Source organism: Chroicocephalus ridibundus, chromosome 3 (genome assembly GCF_963924245.1).
Source record: "Chroicocephalus ridibundus chromosome 3, bChrRid1.1, whole genome shotgun sequence".
In the NCBI taxonomy this organism is placed as follows: domain Eukaryota; kingdom Metazoa; phylum Chordata; class Aves; order Charadriiformes; family Laridae; genus Chroicocephalus; species Chroicocephalus ridibundus.
In genome coordinates this window covers 122,136,114-122,153,623 of record NC_086286.1, presented here as the reverse complement: position 1 = coordinate 122,153,623, position 17,510 = coordinate 122,136,114, and the positions used below count along the sequence as shown (strand labels likewise).

The window sequence follows — 17,510 nt, the reverse complement described above, 5'->3', positions numbered from 1 at the left end:
GTATGGGAGAGAAGCAACAAATCAGAACAGATCTAAGGTCCATCAATCAGCACATCGCCAAAATCCATACGGATCCAATGTTGAGAGTACAAGGGAGTTATTTGCAGGAGTAACAACAACGAAAATGGACATTTTTTTTGGCAGAGCTAAAACTAAAATGTCAATCTGCATTAAGAAAAGGAATTAATTAAAAACTCATTATTTGGTGACAGTTTAACTGTAGTAGGTCCAAAATTACGTATTTGTGTTTTTTTTTCATATTCAAATCCACGTTACCTTTTATTTCTCACAATAAATTGATCTTCATTTACTTTAAATTTTTCAAAAAGTTACGAATAAAAATAACGGGAACTATATTATTATTATTATTATTATTATTATTATTATTATTATTATTATTATTATTATTATTATTATTTTCAGACAAGAACTGGCTAAAATTCTGGAATGAGAACTGCAGTTTTCAGTACGACTTGAGAAAAGACTAGAAATAAGCTGCTACAAAAGCCTACAACACAGGTTGGAACAACTGTCTTTAGCACTGGAGGGCAGTATAAGTACCAATATAGGCTAAAATAGCAAAACCCCGGTATCCTCAAGTAAGTGGCTTTGTCTATGGGAACAGTAACTGCTGCTTCTTCAGAGTGGACGGCTACAAACAAGACATCCTGCAGCCAGCAGGTCAGACCTGCCACTGAAAGACAGAGAGACAATTTTTTTGTCATCATTTTTTCTTTATCGTTAAAATTTCCCAGACCAGACCAGAGTTGGGAGGGAGAGAAACTTTCCATGGACAGAGATCTTCTGGAAGCGAAATTTGTTTGCAAAATTCCTATTGAGCTTTTCTCTAATTTTAATACTAAATATAGTTGCAGAAGCCCTCATCATCTTATGGCTACTACCAAACTTGAATGCAGTCCCAGGCCTTTGGGGTATCTTTCTTATAGCCAGGCGTCCACCACCATCGTTTCTTGGAGCTCAGCAGAGTTTAAGGGCTTGATAAAACGAGACTCTAATTGGTTCGTTTGCAACATGCACAGAAAATGTTATCAAACTAAAAGAGGGAAGATTCAGACTAGATATAAGGAAGAAATTTTTTACAATGAGGGTGATGAAACACTGGCCCAGGTTGCCCAGAGAGGTGGTAGATGCCCCATCCCTGGAAATGTTAAAGGTCAGGTTGGACGGGGCTCTGAGCAACCTGACCTAGTTGAAGATGTCCCTGCTCATTGCAAGGAGGTTGGACTAAATGACCTTTAAAAGTCCCTTCCAACCCAAACTGTCCTATGATTCTGTGATTCTAAATAGCTACGATATAATCAAGGAAAAATTCTTTTATGTTTCTCCTTCAAGTGAATGACAGAAGAAGAAGAATGGAGGAAATTGTGTACTTTACACCAAATCAGTTAAATCCAATAAAAACCGAAAATGGAAGAAAAAGAAAGAAACCCTTACGGCAATGTTAATAAGTTGGTTGGTTAAACATTTCTCATATGACAGCCTTCAAGTCACAGAAACCTGAGGACAAAGTCCTCAGTAGGTAAGGGAGTGTGCTTCATTTGCACTTCATTTGAGTTATGTCAGCTGCGATTCTTGGCTGTACACGCAGGAATCATTCTGATAAGCCAATTACCTTGATCTCCAGAAGAACCTGTGTAATGGATTGACAAGAGCGCATTTGACATGGGACCAGCACTGATATGTTGCTACAGCTGAGTGACTATTGTGAAGGTTGCAGCATTTAGTAGTCCTGAATTTCTAGGCAGAATCTTGGGAGATTGCTGTAGTGTGACTGGTGGTTTGCAACATGAACTGTTCAATTTTGATGACAAATAATATTTCAACTGAAGTAATTTCATGGCTTCTTGCAATTCAGCTGAACATCCTGAGTATTATTCTACTACCATGTGTTTTTTGCACTCAATATTACCCATGTTTGGCAGTGGAGATGTTTTGCATTTCAAAGACACAATAGAGTTACCACTTGACCATGTGAGATGACAATTAGCCGTTTTCCTTTCACCAAGGAGAGTTTCCTCAGCAACAACTGGCAGAGGCAGTTTTCTAGTAATGCCCTTTTTTCAGTGCCTTTTGGGGCTACTAGCTAGAAAACTCAGCTGGGGAAATGGTGATTGATTTAGTAATGGAAAATAAGTGTCTCTCTGGAAAATAGCCAGACAAAGATGGACAGGCCTAGATCCTGGGTCAGGTGCCCTCTCCAATATGACCGTCAAGGTCATGTCCTCAGATTCTTCACCATCTCCTCCCTTTCATTGGAAAGGAAACCATGTCCATGGGTAAGGACAGAATTTTAGTCCAGTAAGTTCCCTCTAGACAGAGTACTGAGGACAAGGACTTCAGGATACAGCCAGAGACTTCAAGCCAAGTCCCAAAGGTTACCATTTGCACTTGATGGGGGAAATGTGAATGAATGTGAAATACATGATTTAATTTGTTCTTCTAAGCTCACTATTTACTCAAGGGCCTGAGAGATGCTCATGCTGGTATCTCCATCATCAAGAGCAAGAGAAGTGATAGCACAGAGGCATGGACAGATCTTACAGCCGTTGGCTAGTGCTGAGCATGATATGGCCAGGTTCCCTCAGGCTTCCCAGAGATGGTCAGAGAAAACCATACCCCGTGCTGGAAGGGTTTGAACTCAAACTCTGCTGCTGCAGGAAGAGGGGCTGGGAGCTACCAAGGTTGTGGAGGAGAAGGGAGAAGCCTGAGTGTGAAAGCAAGAAAGAAATTGGTGAGAAAGGAGCTGTTGGCATGAGTGATTGGTGAAGAAAGGAACTGGGTTATGTCCTGTAGGGGCCATTATCTAGTCAGCTGTCTCTGGGATATTTAAACATTTGGTTGCACTTAGCATAGCCTCAGGGCAGCTGTCAATGATCTGCCAATAGTCTGTGAGGGACTGCGTGCCAGCACAGGGTTGCCAATTGCTCTGGCCTGCTCTTCCCAAGCCCTGAGATGCCCTGCACCCCTTGTGAGGAAGGAGGTGCCAGGTCCTGGTGCTGCCCAAGGTCTTAGGTCCTCATTTGCTCTTAAAAGAAACCCTGTTCATTTCCTCTAAAACTAAATGTAAGGGAACAGGCACTTGACAAAGTGGTCCTGTAATACACATTAATGCTGAATATCTTTCTATTAAAGAAAGGGAAAATTCTACCATTTAAGAGTAATATATTTTATTGAAGATTTCAGTCTTTCAAAGACATAATTATTTGGTATAGAATTTCAAGCTCAGTAAAAGGCCGTTATACAAATATGGTCATGGTATAATCTTGAAAAATATTAACAGTTTTCAGCAACAAGGGAGCTTCACGAGGGAAGAAAACCAATATTAACTTATGGTGTTTATTCTTAGCATAGTAAAGTTGCCTACACCTGAGAAATTCCAGTAATTAAACAACTAATGCTAAATTCATACAAAGAAAGGTTAAGTAAATTCTGCAACTTAAAGGGAGATAGAAAAGCTGACCATTACGGGCTAAAAAAAAAAGAACAAGCATTGCATTAAATTGGGGTGCAAATGGACATAAATAACAGTTGGAAAAAAATGACCTTCATCTTTTCTACAGTACTTGCTTAATTCAGTCCTTTTCTTAGTGACCTCGGCTGCTCTCAACTGCATTGTTTGGAATGCCCCGGTCGCCCAGCTGCCACCCTGGAGCCCTAATGACCCATTTTACCCCCCCACCCCCGCCAAGAAACAAAGTGAACAGTCAAGCTGATTATTGCCCGTCACCTGAAAAATTATTTCTCAACATTTTCACTACAGCTAAAATGAACAGCGATGCCTCAGCAGGATTAGTCTGACCCTTTTTTAGACATATAAACATATATAAACTAGTTATCCTGGCTGTTCCCCAGCTCTGGTGGCTGCTGTCAGGTGTGTGCAAGGGCCCTCATCCTAAAGTAGCTATCTGAGCTAGTCGAATTGCGCTACCTATTTCTCTCCTTTGACTATAGCCTGGGAGGAGAGGTCTTTGATATCTCATTTTTACATGTCCCTTTCCATCTGATCCTGTGCTTCCGTACGGTATTGGCTGCAGACATCATAGGGGAAGACTTATGTCATGAAAAGACACAGTCGTTAGACTCTTAAATGCTTATTGTGCCCGTGTTTCTATCGAGCTCATATTTCAGGGCAAAGTTTTTACAAAAGTATTGTTCTTATAAGGAACAGAGATCAGTTGCTCTGAAACTTTTTCAGGATGTTGAGGAAATGTCTGATTTAAGACCTTCCGTCTACTTTTCAGATTAGAATATCTGCTTATTCCAGTCCTCAGACTGTCAAAGACTTATGGGCATGTCTTATATACATCCTGATGCTCCACTGAAGCCAATGGGATTATTCACAATGTTTACAGCTTGGTAATTGCATCTGTTTTTACAGGAGCAGGGGCTTGATTTCTTTTCCTGGTGTACATAAGTGTTCCTCACCAGATGCAGCCCAAGAGCATGTATAGTGTGATTCTCCACTTCTGCCCCGTTCACGTCACCATTCACATTTAATTTAATTTAAAGGCAGCAGATGATGCCATGGCAAGTTTTATACCAGGCACAAAGCCAGATTTTTCTTTTTTGTTATTTTTTTTAATTGGCAAAACTGGGTTAAACTTCACCAAGCAATTCCTCTCTTATCCATAATAGAGACACATGCAGCACTTCTCCAGTGTATCGCTTGAAAGAAATAATGAATTACATTAAATGAAAAGTTGCATTTTTTCTTTAAAAAATGAGGTTCAACATCATAAAATACTGTACCCTCATTCTGATTCAAATATCTTCTTGTTATTTTTCCAGGAAAAGTGCTCATCAAGGCTTTGTTCTTGCCTGAGTGTTGTATGACTGTAACAAATCACTAAAATGTCCCTGAGATGTCTCACGTCGCGGAAATTGAAGCCCTGAAAAATATATGTGCTTGGCATAGTCTTTCTACATATTGTGAAATTGGTGCTATAATTGTAGGATTTTGTATGTTATGCAAAGGGGCCTTTTCTTTTAAGGCCTCTTTTTCTGCAAAGCTCGTATTTAACTTGAAGCAGAGAGATAAGTGCATGCTTATTTAGTTCAGTGCTTAAACACATGCTTAAATTTAAAGATGTCCCAGTCCACAAGACTTATCAATTTGATTAAACTAAACTAAGTCATTTACTTGAGTGCTTTGCCAGATTAAGATCTCCAGAAGCAAAAGACTAGTATGAATATAGGCTGCATTGGTGTCAAAAGTTATAAGTTGGCTAGTAAACCAAACAATGTCAGGGGTTACTCTCTGGCCCCGAAGGAGGCTGGCATGGTCTGTCACTGTCCATACTATTGAACTCTCCTGTGGTGTAAAAACCGTAAACGAGCTGTCTGGTGGGAACGGTTCCTGGGTCATGCCTAGGAATTGCTGGGGAGAGAGCTGGTTTTCTGGACCAAAACTGTGCCAGGGACTTCCTTAGGTATTTAATAGCTTTGAAGCTTAAATATCAGCACCTATGTGATGCCATAACCTGGAATCACCTCTGAATGTAACTGCCTCAGCCGTAAGAGGTTGCACCTGAAGTTCTGTGCTTCAACTGGCTTCATCATGCCCAGGACTTAGACCAGGTTTCACGGTGCTGTTGAGTAGCAGTTTGTTTTTATACGCTGAGGTAGTGAGAAGAGAACAAGTTCTTGTTCAGGCCAGGTGCTGTCACTGTTGTAGACTTTCACAGCTAGATGAGCCCTCTCTGAAGTTCTCACACAGGTACAGTAACTGCAGCTAGGCTGGCACCTTGGTCACTCTATGCTTTTCCACCTCATGGTGCAATTTTGCAACTACCTTTTCTTTTTCTGCAGAGGCAAAATCACACATCCCACAAATCCTGCATATTTAGTGTTTGGGTCTAGATGTTGGGAATGAGGGCCTATGCCTGAATAGGTACACGCTAACGCTTCTGCTCTGCCAGGTGACGCAGTGTCTCCTTTGTTGTGGGGTTGAAACCAGTGGGGTTTTCTCCAAGAGAAAGTCTGCTTCTGGCAGACAGGATATTTTTTGTAGGTCAGGAATTATCTTCGGTGTGATAAGTGTGAAAAAAGTTCATTCTTATTGATGAAAGGAAATAAGAACAAAGAAGTATCATGCCAGAATTGCAAGAGAAAGAGAAAAAAAAATGGTTAGGACCAAGATTTCTCTATTCATGGAGACTTCTACTCTCTACTCAGTTGACATTCCTATTCAAATTCCCATGTAAAAAAATTCTATCCATGACTGAATCTAAAATATTTCATGTCCTATTCTCAAGTGGCTCATTGAAAGAAAAATGATGCTTTTTGTTACAGAGGAACTCAGTGGAACATCCAGCATACAGCTGGGAAACTGAGAAGCAGTTTTACAGTAGGGGGACGCCACATGGCCTTACCCCGGGAGAAGTCCTTCTGCAGAAAAAGTTGTGCTAAACTCTTCATGATTTTATTACATAAGGGTAGACTGCGATGTGTGCTCAGGAGAACTATACACCTGATATTGCCAAAATAGTGGTGTTGCAAGTAATGGGGAGACCATTATCAATCTGTGCTAGAAATACTGCCTGGAGTATCCAGCAGTTGGGTTGAAGTTAAGCAGGACACTGTTGAGGTACCATTAATTTTTCTCTAGTTAAGGCTGCATCAGCATTTCCAGTTGAATACTTGTTTCCAGACGCTTGTATAATTCAGCCTGGAAAATGTACTCTGAACAGAAACTTGGCACAAAATATTCCAAGCAGGGGCAATATTTTCTTTTTGAGGGCATGAGGAAATACACGTTTATTTTTGTTTCTTAGACAGAAAAGCAGTGAAAAACTAGGCATTTCTGTGATAAAAGTGTTCTGAAAAAAAGGAATGCCTACAGTAAAAAGAACTAGAGAGTAGAAGTTTATGAGATAAAAAGTGCAGAAAAATGGAAATTTAGGCTTAATTATTTTTCTGAGTTTTCTTACAGACACTTTTCTGTCTGAAGAAAGTTTTTAGCTATTTGTGTGCTGCTATAAATTAGCTAGTTCTGTACCAAAGTCTGTGCTTTGGTGCATCCAAGCATCTTCCATTTATTTCAACAGGGTTATGCTCTCAGAGTTTTCAAAAATAAATAGGAAAATTCTGAAAAGGTTGAGAGCACACACAGAAGATTAAAGTACAAAATAAGTTGAGCTGCAAAGGAAAGATAGCTTCAGGGAGTGGGAAAGAGAAACTTTATTTTCTTTAATGAGGAAGCAGGAAGAAAATGAGAATAGTGTTGTGGGCACATTGGTACGTCAGAGAGGAAATAAAGCAAGCAAGGAAAGATGAAGTTCAGAACTGCTTCATGCCTACTTGTTTTCATCAAGATTTTGATTGTCTGTCTGGCAAGAAGGCCAGATCCCTATGTTTGGCCTGAAAAGCCACAACTCGCATCAAATTTGTGACTAAGCAATGACTATTCATACCTCTGGGGGTAGGATGGGCACCTAAGTTTCACATTGGTTCCTTCACTTTTAAGCCATGAAGGAGGCAGAAAACTCAGGGAAAAGAAAGTCTTGAGGTTTAAATGGAAGATATTCCAGAAAACTTTTTCTACCTGACTGATGTGATAGAATAAGCAGTTGCACTTCTCCAGCTGCAGGCAGGTGAGTTGATGTGTGGGGCTCTGTAGTGAGAAATGGGGATCTCTCAAAGAACAGCTCTAAAAAATCCCCCAAAATCTTCTTGGTCACAGGTATGCCTGTGAGCTGCTGTGATCACCAATTCCAGATTACTCCTTGGGAAATTTTGAATGTCGGCACTCAGTGCCAGGTAGGTACCTCTGTGTATCTCCAGGAGATTGTGGTGCTGCCTCTGCTCGTATAGCCGGCAGAGAGCAAACAACAGGGGGGTGCAACTCCCGAGCTTGCAGCGTGGTATGCACCTTCCGTCTCTCATTCACAGCTTTGTCAGGTAAGGAAGCAGCTCTGCATCTCCTTCCCAAGGGTGTGTGAAACCCAGGATGGGATCCTTTCCCGGCTGTACGTGGAAAACAGGTCACCAAAAGGAACAGGCTGAGATGGGGCAATCTGCACTCGCTTGGTCTGTGACATTGCTTTATGCAAGACTATGGTGAAAAGAAGCATTTTAGGTGATGGATGAGCTTCTTTCCGTAATCAGATTCCTTCCCTGTTCAAATTCCTTCTTGCTCATGTAAGATGGTATGGAAGAAGAATCAAAGTCTATAATTTGATTGCACTACCCTCCGCACAACATGTTTCACTTGGTTTCCACTTCACCTTCATCTTCTGAGATAGCCTTAACATCATTTTTTATTTAGAGCCTTGTTGAGTATCTGCTGCCTCTCTGTGAAGTGTCTCTTTTCCCCAACACTACAGCATGTCTCTTGTTCACTAACTGCCTAACTTTGCTTCCTTTCAGTGTTTCCTAGGACAACAAATGAGAGCTTGAGGTACTCAAAAACCTAGTGTTGCAATGAAAAAGAACTTATTAAAGTTTATAATTACAGAAAAATTAATCAAAGAGACTTAGTATGGTACTTGCATAAAGACAATAAGCCAAGCTCTTGTCATAGTGAAATATGGAATAACTCCATTGAAATAAATCTTAATTATGCTAGAGTCACTACTCAGCATGACTTAATTAAGAGTAGAGCAGAAAGACCCTTTGGGAAAAAAAAGAACACTGATTACACAACTGCTTTCCTTCCTATTTTTTCCTTCCCCCTGGTTCTTTTCCTTCCCACTGCAGAAAATTTCAAAACTAGAGTTGTTCAGGTGAACTCGAATAGATATTAGCAGGTGACAGGTTACATCCTAAATAGGATTTTTTTGAAGTAAAAGGTTGAGAATGATAACCCTGAAGACAACTTATTTAAATTATACATGCAAGGTGCCATGCATCCATACCTATCTTGGCCATAAAAAGTACGTTGCTTTGTTAAGCAATAAATTTATGAAACATCAAGTACTGGACTACAGAGATGAAGACTTAATTCTAATAAAAAAGACAGAGCAATAGATCAATTAAGGTTAAAATAGCCCGCATGGGAAAGCGTAAAGAAAAAACTACAGAAAGAAAATATACCTTCACTGTAGCCTCCCAAATGCAGCATGCAACAATGGCTATAGATTATAGACAGATACATTGTTCAACAAGCATATCAACAATGTAAGAGGTTCATTTGTCATGATTTCACTTCTTACCAGATAGAAAGCATGCAAAGCCAGGTATATCATGGCAATGAATCTGTTGACTTCAACAGAGTTATCTCAGCAATGAATTCAAACTAATATACTTTGAGGGAATGAAACCAAACCAAGTAGGAAAATGCACACAGGGTTCTTGGCAGCTTATGTAGACCATATATAAACCCACACATCGAAGGAATATGCACAATATCCCAGGGGACTTATGGTAACTAAAAAAAGGTGTATAACGAAGATCCAATACGCAGCATGTATCGGAGTGCCAGATTGCTTTGCATGGGCTATGTCCTCTCTTCACAGGTACTCATATAGCTCCAGTTGAGCTGAAGAGGTGCTGCAGAAAAGGGTAGAATTTATTGAAAAGGACTGAAAGCAAAAAAAGCTACAAAAGGAGAAGGAATTAAAAATTATGATTTCACCATCCCCAAATGATTCCAGTGTGAAATGAATTATAGAAGAAAATAATCTTTTTTTTTTTAAGCTTGAGATGAAAGTTTTCCTTGGTCCATAGAGACTGATATATCTGCAGGAGTTAATAGCTGCAATGGCCTTTCCTGGTAGATCTGGAAAACGGTTGATAAATAAAACAATCAAATGACATCCATGGAAGGTGTGGTTTGTTTTCTGCTCCACTCCTGCATTGGCATAGAAATAAAAAACTTCTAGTCCCAGAGTGTAGTCTATATAGCTTGTGTCTGGTATATACAAGTGCTACTGCGCATGCATGATATTGAGAGAGAAGCTGGTTTGATGTCTCATCAAACTCTATCTCATTTGTGTGAGCCTACCTTCAATATTGACATATTCTGATTTCTTAGATCACCGTTCTCTGCTAGGGGAATTCCAGTGGTAATTTTTAAACACTATGTTCTGCATAAAAGCCTCATAAGCCAAACATAAAATTTGAGCTGAGTTACTCCTGGGATTTATCCCTAAAATAGATGCTTGGGAGGCAAGTTTCTAAGGTTTTCTTCTTTTCTCTTTCACTTGGTACTTGGTCATTTTAAGTGGGGTTAATCTCACCAAATCTGGATGAGTCTGCATTGTCAATGTCTGTTTCTGAACTAAGCATGCTGAGCTTCCTTTATCATCAATGGACAGAAATATACATTTTTTAAGGTGTGATTCATTTACTCCTAATGCACAGCTGTAAAATGGGTCAGAAATGTCTGTCCCTCTCCTATGGCCATAAAGGGAGCTCAGATATAAATATCTACATTGTCAATGTCCAAAGTTAGATGAGATGAATCCTGGTTTTGATGGCTTTTGAGAACGCTACTTTCTTCAACACAATGCATGACACAGATCCCTGGGACACATCTGGGCAGTACAAGAGAAGACCAGCAACTTCCCCTGTGATACGCAGAGCGGGTATGAAAATGGAGACCTCCAGAAGTTATACCCAAAGGTTACCATTGTGCTGCAACAATCCCAGTTTTGTATACACAGTGGAAGAAATGTAAGAAGAGGTATGGAAAACTTGACATTCATAACCAACTGTTCTAAAAAGGAAGGATATTGCACAATGTCTTGAAGATGCAGATCAAGGTCAATAAATACTTCCCAAGTAGAGATACATCTGAGCCATAACCCAACATTCAAACACCCCTTCCTTCTAAATCTTACTAAACTATTTCAATCTCAAGTTTTGCAGCTGGCCCTTGAATATCTTGGATCAAACCAGTAATCTTGATCTAGCTACACCTGAAGTTTAGATCTGGGTTCAGACTTTGGAAGCTTTGCCTATCTAGAAAGCTTATCTTTCTCTAAAACCCCTTGCACACAAAAGGTCCCTTGAACAATCAAGAGCTTTGACCACTCCTAAAACACAGAGGTCATTTTTGGCAAATGGTAATGGCAAAGTACACAAAGCATAGAGAAGAGGCGAAACTGCATTCCTTGGGAACAGAAGCAGCTAATGAATATTAGAACTGGCGTTCAAATGGCTTTTTGTGCTGCGGGTGAATTTTCTCTGGCTCTCCCTAACCAATAAACAGTAGGAAGAGGTGAGACATGTCACATAACAAAGAATCAACTTCTTGCAGAGAGCTTTTTAGTAAAACATATGTACACACCCTCATTAGCAAACTCTGCAGGTTTGAGACTGAGTTAACCAGCCACAAATAGACATGTATACACATTTTGGAAGGCAAACAGCTTCCAGACATCTTTTAAAGATAACCACAAGTAATACAAAGTAGACATAAACACTCCATATAGTGATAACTTTACATAGTGTCCTCATGGATACTATATATTCAGGAAGACATTGCTCATGTAAGTGATGCTTTACCTTATTCCAGAGAGTTGAAAGCAAGCCCTTTTAAAATACTGAAAGGGGAGATGGACATGGCAAGCTCCAGCGCAGAACTGGGCCAAGAGCAAACTGAAATGGCTAGATCTCTTTTCATCCCTTCTCTTGGGCTACTAAGCTGTATAGTTTACAAAGCAGAGAAAGTCATTCATAGTTCTTTACAGTACGATTTCTAGTGTCACATAGTAACTGCGGATTTACTGCACTCTTCTGTGAAATTTCAACTGCCATAACAAAGCTTCATGTTGCAGACGATCAACGCTCAAATATTTAGGAGTAACAATAATAAAGACATTTCGCCCTCCCCTCCCCTTCCCACAGGGGACTGATCTGTCTTTTTACAGCTGGGGATTGATTCATCCCCGTACAAACCTTAACAAGGTCTTTTTTTTGTGTGTGTGTGGCCAGTATTTGACTGATGTTTTGCTTAAAGAAGGGGAAAATCCCACTTCCTGCAGCATATTGCAGGGACCAGCAAACATATCCCTTCGTCCATTGGACCAAATATCTAATGGTAACACTGTGCGGGTGCTCCAGAGCTGACTCAGCTGTTACACAGTCACATTATGCCTGTGATATGCAATCCATCATCACGTTTAAAGCGCCTGCTTGATTAATATTCAGCATTTAATGTCAACACTGAGAAATTAGAATTCAAAAGTGTTACACTGCAGGAACTGCAAATACTGCTGCAGTGGTAATGGCCTGGGTTAGTTTCATGAGATCAGTTAGTTCAAGGGGAGTTTCAAAATTCAGAAATACCAAAATGTATGTATGGTATTTACTACCAGCTGTGGCCTCTTGGGATAAAGGTCACGTGTCATATTCAAAGAAACTAAACGTTAAATTTCCAAATGGCTATGATTATTTCTTCTCCTATGTAAACAGTACCTCTGTCCTTTAGCAGTATAGCTTTGCCATCCATATTCACAGTAACACTCTAACTGTGGTGTTACAGATATGCATGGTGTACTAGAATTGGGAAGTACTTTGGCTTAGATTGTTTTAAACTTCTACTTCCCAAGTGCATAGGTTTCATCACAACCAACTTGCTCAAGAAAATAAGAAAAAAAACCCATGACTTTTTTTTGCCTCTCTTGGTCTTGTTCCCTTTTCTCATTTGAGATGTTGTTGGTTTTTTTTATTTTTCCATGGACAATATTATCAAACAAATGTGCCTTTTTCCCTACTGGTTACTTAATGGTATCTCTTTTTTTCACCTTTGCCTCAGCCCTACATTCAACAGATTGAGCAATTCCCATTAGAGCTACAGTTTGAGATTCAGGAACACTTAACGGCCAACAGACTCTTCCCTAGTGGAGAATGAGAATTCAAAGGAAACATCTGAGATTATTTTTACTTTCATTATTTTTGTTAAAAAAAGTTTGCACCTTGATGTGTCATGAGTACCCCTTCTTGATCTTCCTTTGCCTTGTCAGACCTGGCCAGCACAAGCAGCTGAGATCTTTGCTCTATTTTCCCTGCATCTCTGTGCAACGCTTTTTTAAAAAGAGAATATGCTATTATTTTTTTCTAAGCCTTTCAGACTGCTGTAACATGATCAGGATTCTCCTGAATCTCTATGCATTCGATCTCTTCTCGTTCCTTCCTTTTGGCCCGTTTCTTTTTCTTGTGGTGCTTTTTGGAAGGTGGGAAAAAGGTTAGAAAGACGGGCAAAATAACAAAACAGTGCAGAAGTGTGCAACTGCCGGCAAGCAGCAAGCATTTGAACAGTGTGAAGGTCAAGTTTGAAGGCACAAAGAGAAGGGGGACCAACCCAATAAGAAAAGAAGAAACGTTCTGCAAAATGGCTGTCCCATGCTCTTGGAGGGAGTTCTTTATACACTGAGTTCGGGTGTGCTCAGTAGCTAGTACAAATGTATAAAGCAGGGGTGCACAGTGATCTATGGCAAAATTCAAAGTGTAGATAAGGCACAGTATAGAAATGCAATCCATGTCTACATTCCATAAGGTCATCAAGCCAAGGACACCCAGCTCTATCGAGGTGACACTGAGAATTAACCAGAAATTTCCCAGAGGATGGATAACCAGGAAGAAGGTCAGTATCAACACCAGAAGGATGCCAAAACCAGAAATCAGGACAGGCATAGTTACTGATAAACCATAGTGGTCCATGAAAACAAAGGTAGGATTGAACACAATGAACTTGATGCTCTGTATAAGAGAGAGCGGCCTCAGCTTCTCCAACAATTCTACCGCCTCCCTCTGTGTGTTTTCACTAGTCCTGGCCACCAGGTACAAACGAGAAGCAATTATGTTGTTCTCATCTCCAGCTTTGGAGAAAATGATGTCATTTTTGAAGTGCTGGAATTCTGGCTTTTTTAAAAAGGAGCTCTGGAGGATGCTGATAAAGTCACTTTTGTTCGTTGCGCTGATGTTACTCACACGAAGGTACTGGTAATACTGTTCAATCCAGGACACTGTATTGAACCCCTGGCTTAGTGTTTTTAGGTCTTCTTGCACAGTGCCATTCCAGTACTCCAGAGGTTCGTAAATGTAGAAACCTATCACTGGGCTGTAGTTGCTGAAATACTTTTGCTGTATGAGGGCATAGGAGACGCTCGGAGACTCACTGGCAAGAAGGTTGATAATGTTGGCTCCGTCATTGATCTGTAAGCACCCCATAAAGGAGAAAGAGGCATAGATGAGATACAGTATCACCACAAATGGCTTGACATAGATGTTGGTAATCCACTCATTGTAATGCTCTCGGAGGAAGTGCTGGATAAAGTGATGCTGGTACGGGTTGGTCTCGTGATGAGAAGTATGCTGATGGCCATCGTTCATCACAGTCTGGAACCACACAGGTTTCCGGTCCAGGTATTCTGCTGAAGGAATTTTACAGCAGAAGATGCTGTGATAACGATTCTGCTCCAACTGGCCAGCGAAGACCAGGCAGGAGCCAAAGAAGGAGAAGATATAGAAGTAGTTCAACAGGATGGAGACACACATGTTCTGGCAAAAGACTTTTACAGCTTCAATGTTGGTGAAAGGACTTGCACCCATGCCGAAGGCTATGAAATACAAGGAGCTTGTCATTGTGTAGGAGACCATGACATCTGAGTAGGCATCTGCTACTCTGTCCTTAAATGGCAGATTCTCTCTGGTTCGACGCCATCCTGAAAGAAGTTCAAACACTCCTTTGGTTCCATGACCTGAAATGAGAAAACAAAGTACATACATGTCCATATATAAACGGGGTCCCATCATCCTCCAGGTTTTCCATCCTTCAGCAGACAAAAAAATTTGTTCAGCTAAGCTTCATTATGATTTTGTTACCAGTTAAACAAGTGGAAATTTGTGAAGTGCCTGTTGAAAACTAGATACCAGAATTCATATGCGGGTGCTTAAATTAACAGCCTGATATTCTGAGACTTTCCATGCTCAGAAATGAAATTATGAAATACCCTTTAAAAGACACTTATTGATTTTGACGGGCATTGAATTAGTTCCCCAATAGGCTGCTTATATAGGACAAAGGAGAACATTAAGTTTTGTTCAAGTCTGGGGTTCATTCTTGAAATTCTTTCTGTCATCCTACTTCATCTTTCAAGGTTTAAGGGATTCAGTCTGAAACACTTACAAATGCAAATAACACCCCTTTCTTCCAGACAGCATAAATTAAAGGCATTATTTGGGAAATAAAGAGGAGTGACCAAGAAAGGGACACCTTGGTTCTTCATGATGGACAAAGAAAAAAATATGCCATTAAGTACAAATAACCAGAATAATTTGTATGATGCTGCTCTACCTACTGAGTGAAACTGGAACTTCTCAGTGGTAGTACACAAGTTTCCACACTACATGAAAGTTGACTTGCTGGTGGTAAAGATAGAAAGTACAGTACTGGATAAATCTTTGGTTCATATTAATTGTCTAGAAAATGTCTGGGTTTTTTTCATAATTATGTCTCCCTCTTTCTCTCTTTCTCTCTCAGCTACCCAGAGCTCCTCTGGGGGAGCAGGAATTACCTTCGCTCACATGAGAGGACACTCAGAAAACAGCCAGATGTGATTATTGCAACATGGCAGGTTCTTACTTTGTATTCCATCCTGAGAAGTATTTTAGGGGTATGATTTTTTTAATAAATTAAATCTTAATACCAACTTAACTTCCATTTTACTCACCACCGTCACAGTCCAGAAAGTCTACAGACACTAAGCTTTGGGATAGAATGGTAAAGTTGAAGGTAAACTTACTGGAAAAGTTTTAACTAGTAAGAGGTATTAATTTTTTATGCATATTCATATAACATATGTTGAAAAAAAAATATATACACACACACACATATTCTTTTAATTCCCATTAAAGAATTTAAATTTGGGGGAAAATAGAAAAACTAACGTTGAAAAACTAACGTTAAAAAACACAGCCAAAGGCGTTTGCCTTTCAAATAAAAATTTTGGTCAAAAAATAAGAACAGATATTTGGGTTTTGATGAGAAGGTGAAAAGTTCCCTGACAAAATCCTGGACAACGTCAGGAAACACACTGCTGAGCAGAGAAAGGAGTAGAAGCAGACTGTGGATCGTGTGCCTTCACTCTCTGCAGTAGAAGAATTGCATGCAACAAAGCATGCAAAATGGTAATTTTCTTGTAACGCAACCAGAAATATGACAACGGGAGATTTTCAAATAATGAAGTGTGTGATAGTGAACAAAAAGTCCGTGGAGTTTGTTTTTTTGATTTAAATTGTTTGGATTCATACAGCAGCTTATGTCGCCCAAAGCAGACTCCTGACAGCCATTCCAGACAGGGAAAATTACACCATAAAGTGTCAGGTTCTGCGAATGTTACCTGTTTTACTGCAAATCAGTGTCCCCAGTGAAAGATAAACATACAGTATTACAGAATCCTTGCAGTTAGCAAAAAGCCTGTGTGGAAATGCTGCTCTTTTATGAATCACCGTCGTGGTTCAGGAGGGACCTTGAATTCCCTGGTAAGTTTAGGGTGAGTCTGCCGAATTCTCAAGGCACAGCTGTCTTGTGCGCTGTCACTTTTGGACCAGCAAGCAGGAAAAATCAGCTCCTTGGGCTGAGTAAAGCTGCAAAATCCGACGACTTCGCTGCAGTTTTATACTAGGCTTAAAGCAAGCGTGTAAGTACACTGCAGGGTGAGGGCCAGGCTGGCTGGTCACTGCTTCCAGTGCCCACGTCCTGGCATGGTTTAATTTAATGGTATAAGAGCTGTGTTTCATCCTCTTTTGGGGACAGTAAAGCACAATGATCTTCCTCAGATTTCTGTGCTCAACCCCTCCCCAGCTACCGGTCGATTCTGGATGGTTCTTTTCCAGATGTTTCTGACAAAGGTCCCTTTAATGTATGATTTTACCACTTAAAACTTGTTCATATCCCATAAAGCCATAACACCTCTCTTTATGAACCAGCTCCTGATCTCGTTCTTGCCCCTTCTCTTCCAGATTTGGGCAGCCCTCCTCTTTCTCTCTCTCTCTCTTTTTGTTTTCTTCTCTTACGAGGAAGGCTGAGGGGATGAGCAGTAGCACAGGATTTCTCCTCCTATTGCTTGTGTCATTCCCCCCATCTCCCTTTCCATCAAGACTCTTCCACTGAGGGCAGAGTCATCACACTGAGCAGAGGTGCTGTCTTCTGCCTCAGTTTCCTCTCTTCTCCCTACTCTCCCGGGGACCCTGCTGTGATCTGAGACAAAGGGAATCCTTGGTCTACAGACTTCACATTGGGAACACTCATTTGGGGTCTAGCTGAGACTTTGAGAACCTCTTTCCTCCATAACTCCTCTCTCTTCTGCCTTTAACAACATGAGGGTACACACATTGGCTCTAACCAAGGATTGCTCTACCTCTACCTAGATGACCTGCCAAAGTGCAGGGATAGATTTTCAAGGAAAGGATCTTGGAAATGGGAGAAATTCTTTTCCTTTTCAACCTTTGAGATTTTTGCGTTCAGCCAAAACTCCTGCCAAAACCAGAGGCTGCATTTGCAGCATCGTGTTTGGAGGCATTGAGGGACCTCTATTCGTCTG

General features: G+C 40.4%; 1 protein-coding gene across 2 annotated transcripts in view; it reads right to left on the bottom strand.

Moving 5' to 3' along the window:
* Positions 1-3,224: 3,224 nt before the first annotated feature.
* Positions 3,225-17,510, bottom strand: part of PTCHD4 (patched domain containing 4) — a 100,354-nt gene continuing 86,068 nt past the window's right edge. For both annotated transcript variants that reach the window (XM_063330600.1, XM_063330601.1), the window contains exon 3: positions 3,225-14,666. In XM_063330600.1, coding sequence (XP_063186670.1) covers positions 13,033-14,666 — 1,634 coding nt within the window. In that variant the 3' untranslated portion in view covers positions 3,225-13,032. The remainder of the gene's footprint in view (positions 14,667-17,510) is intronic.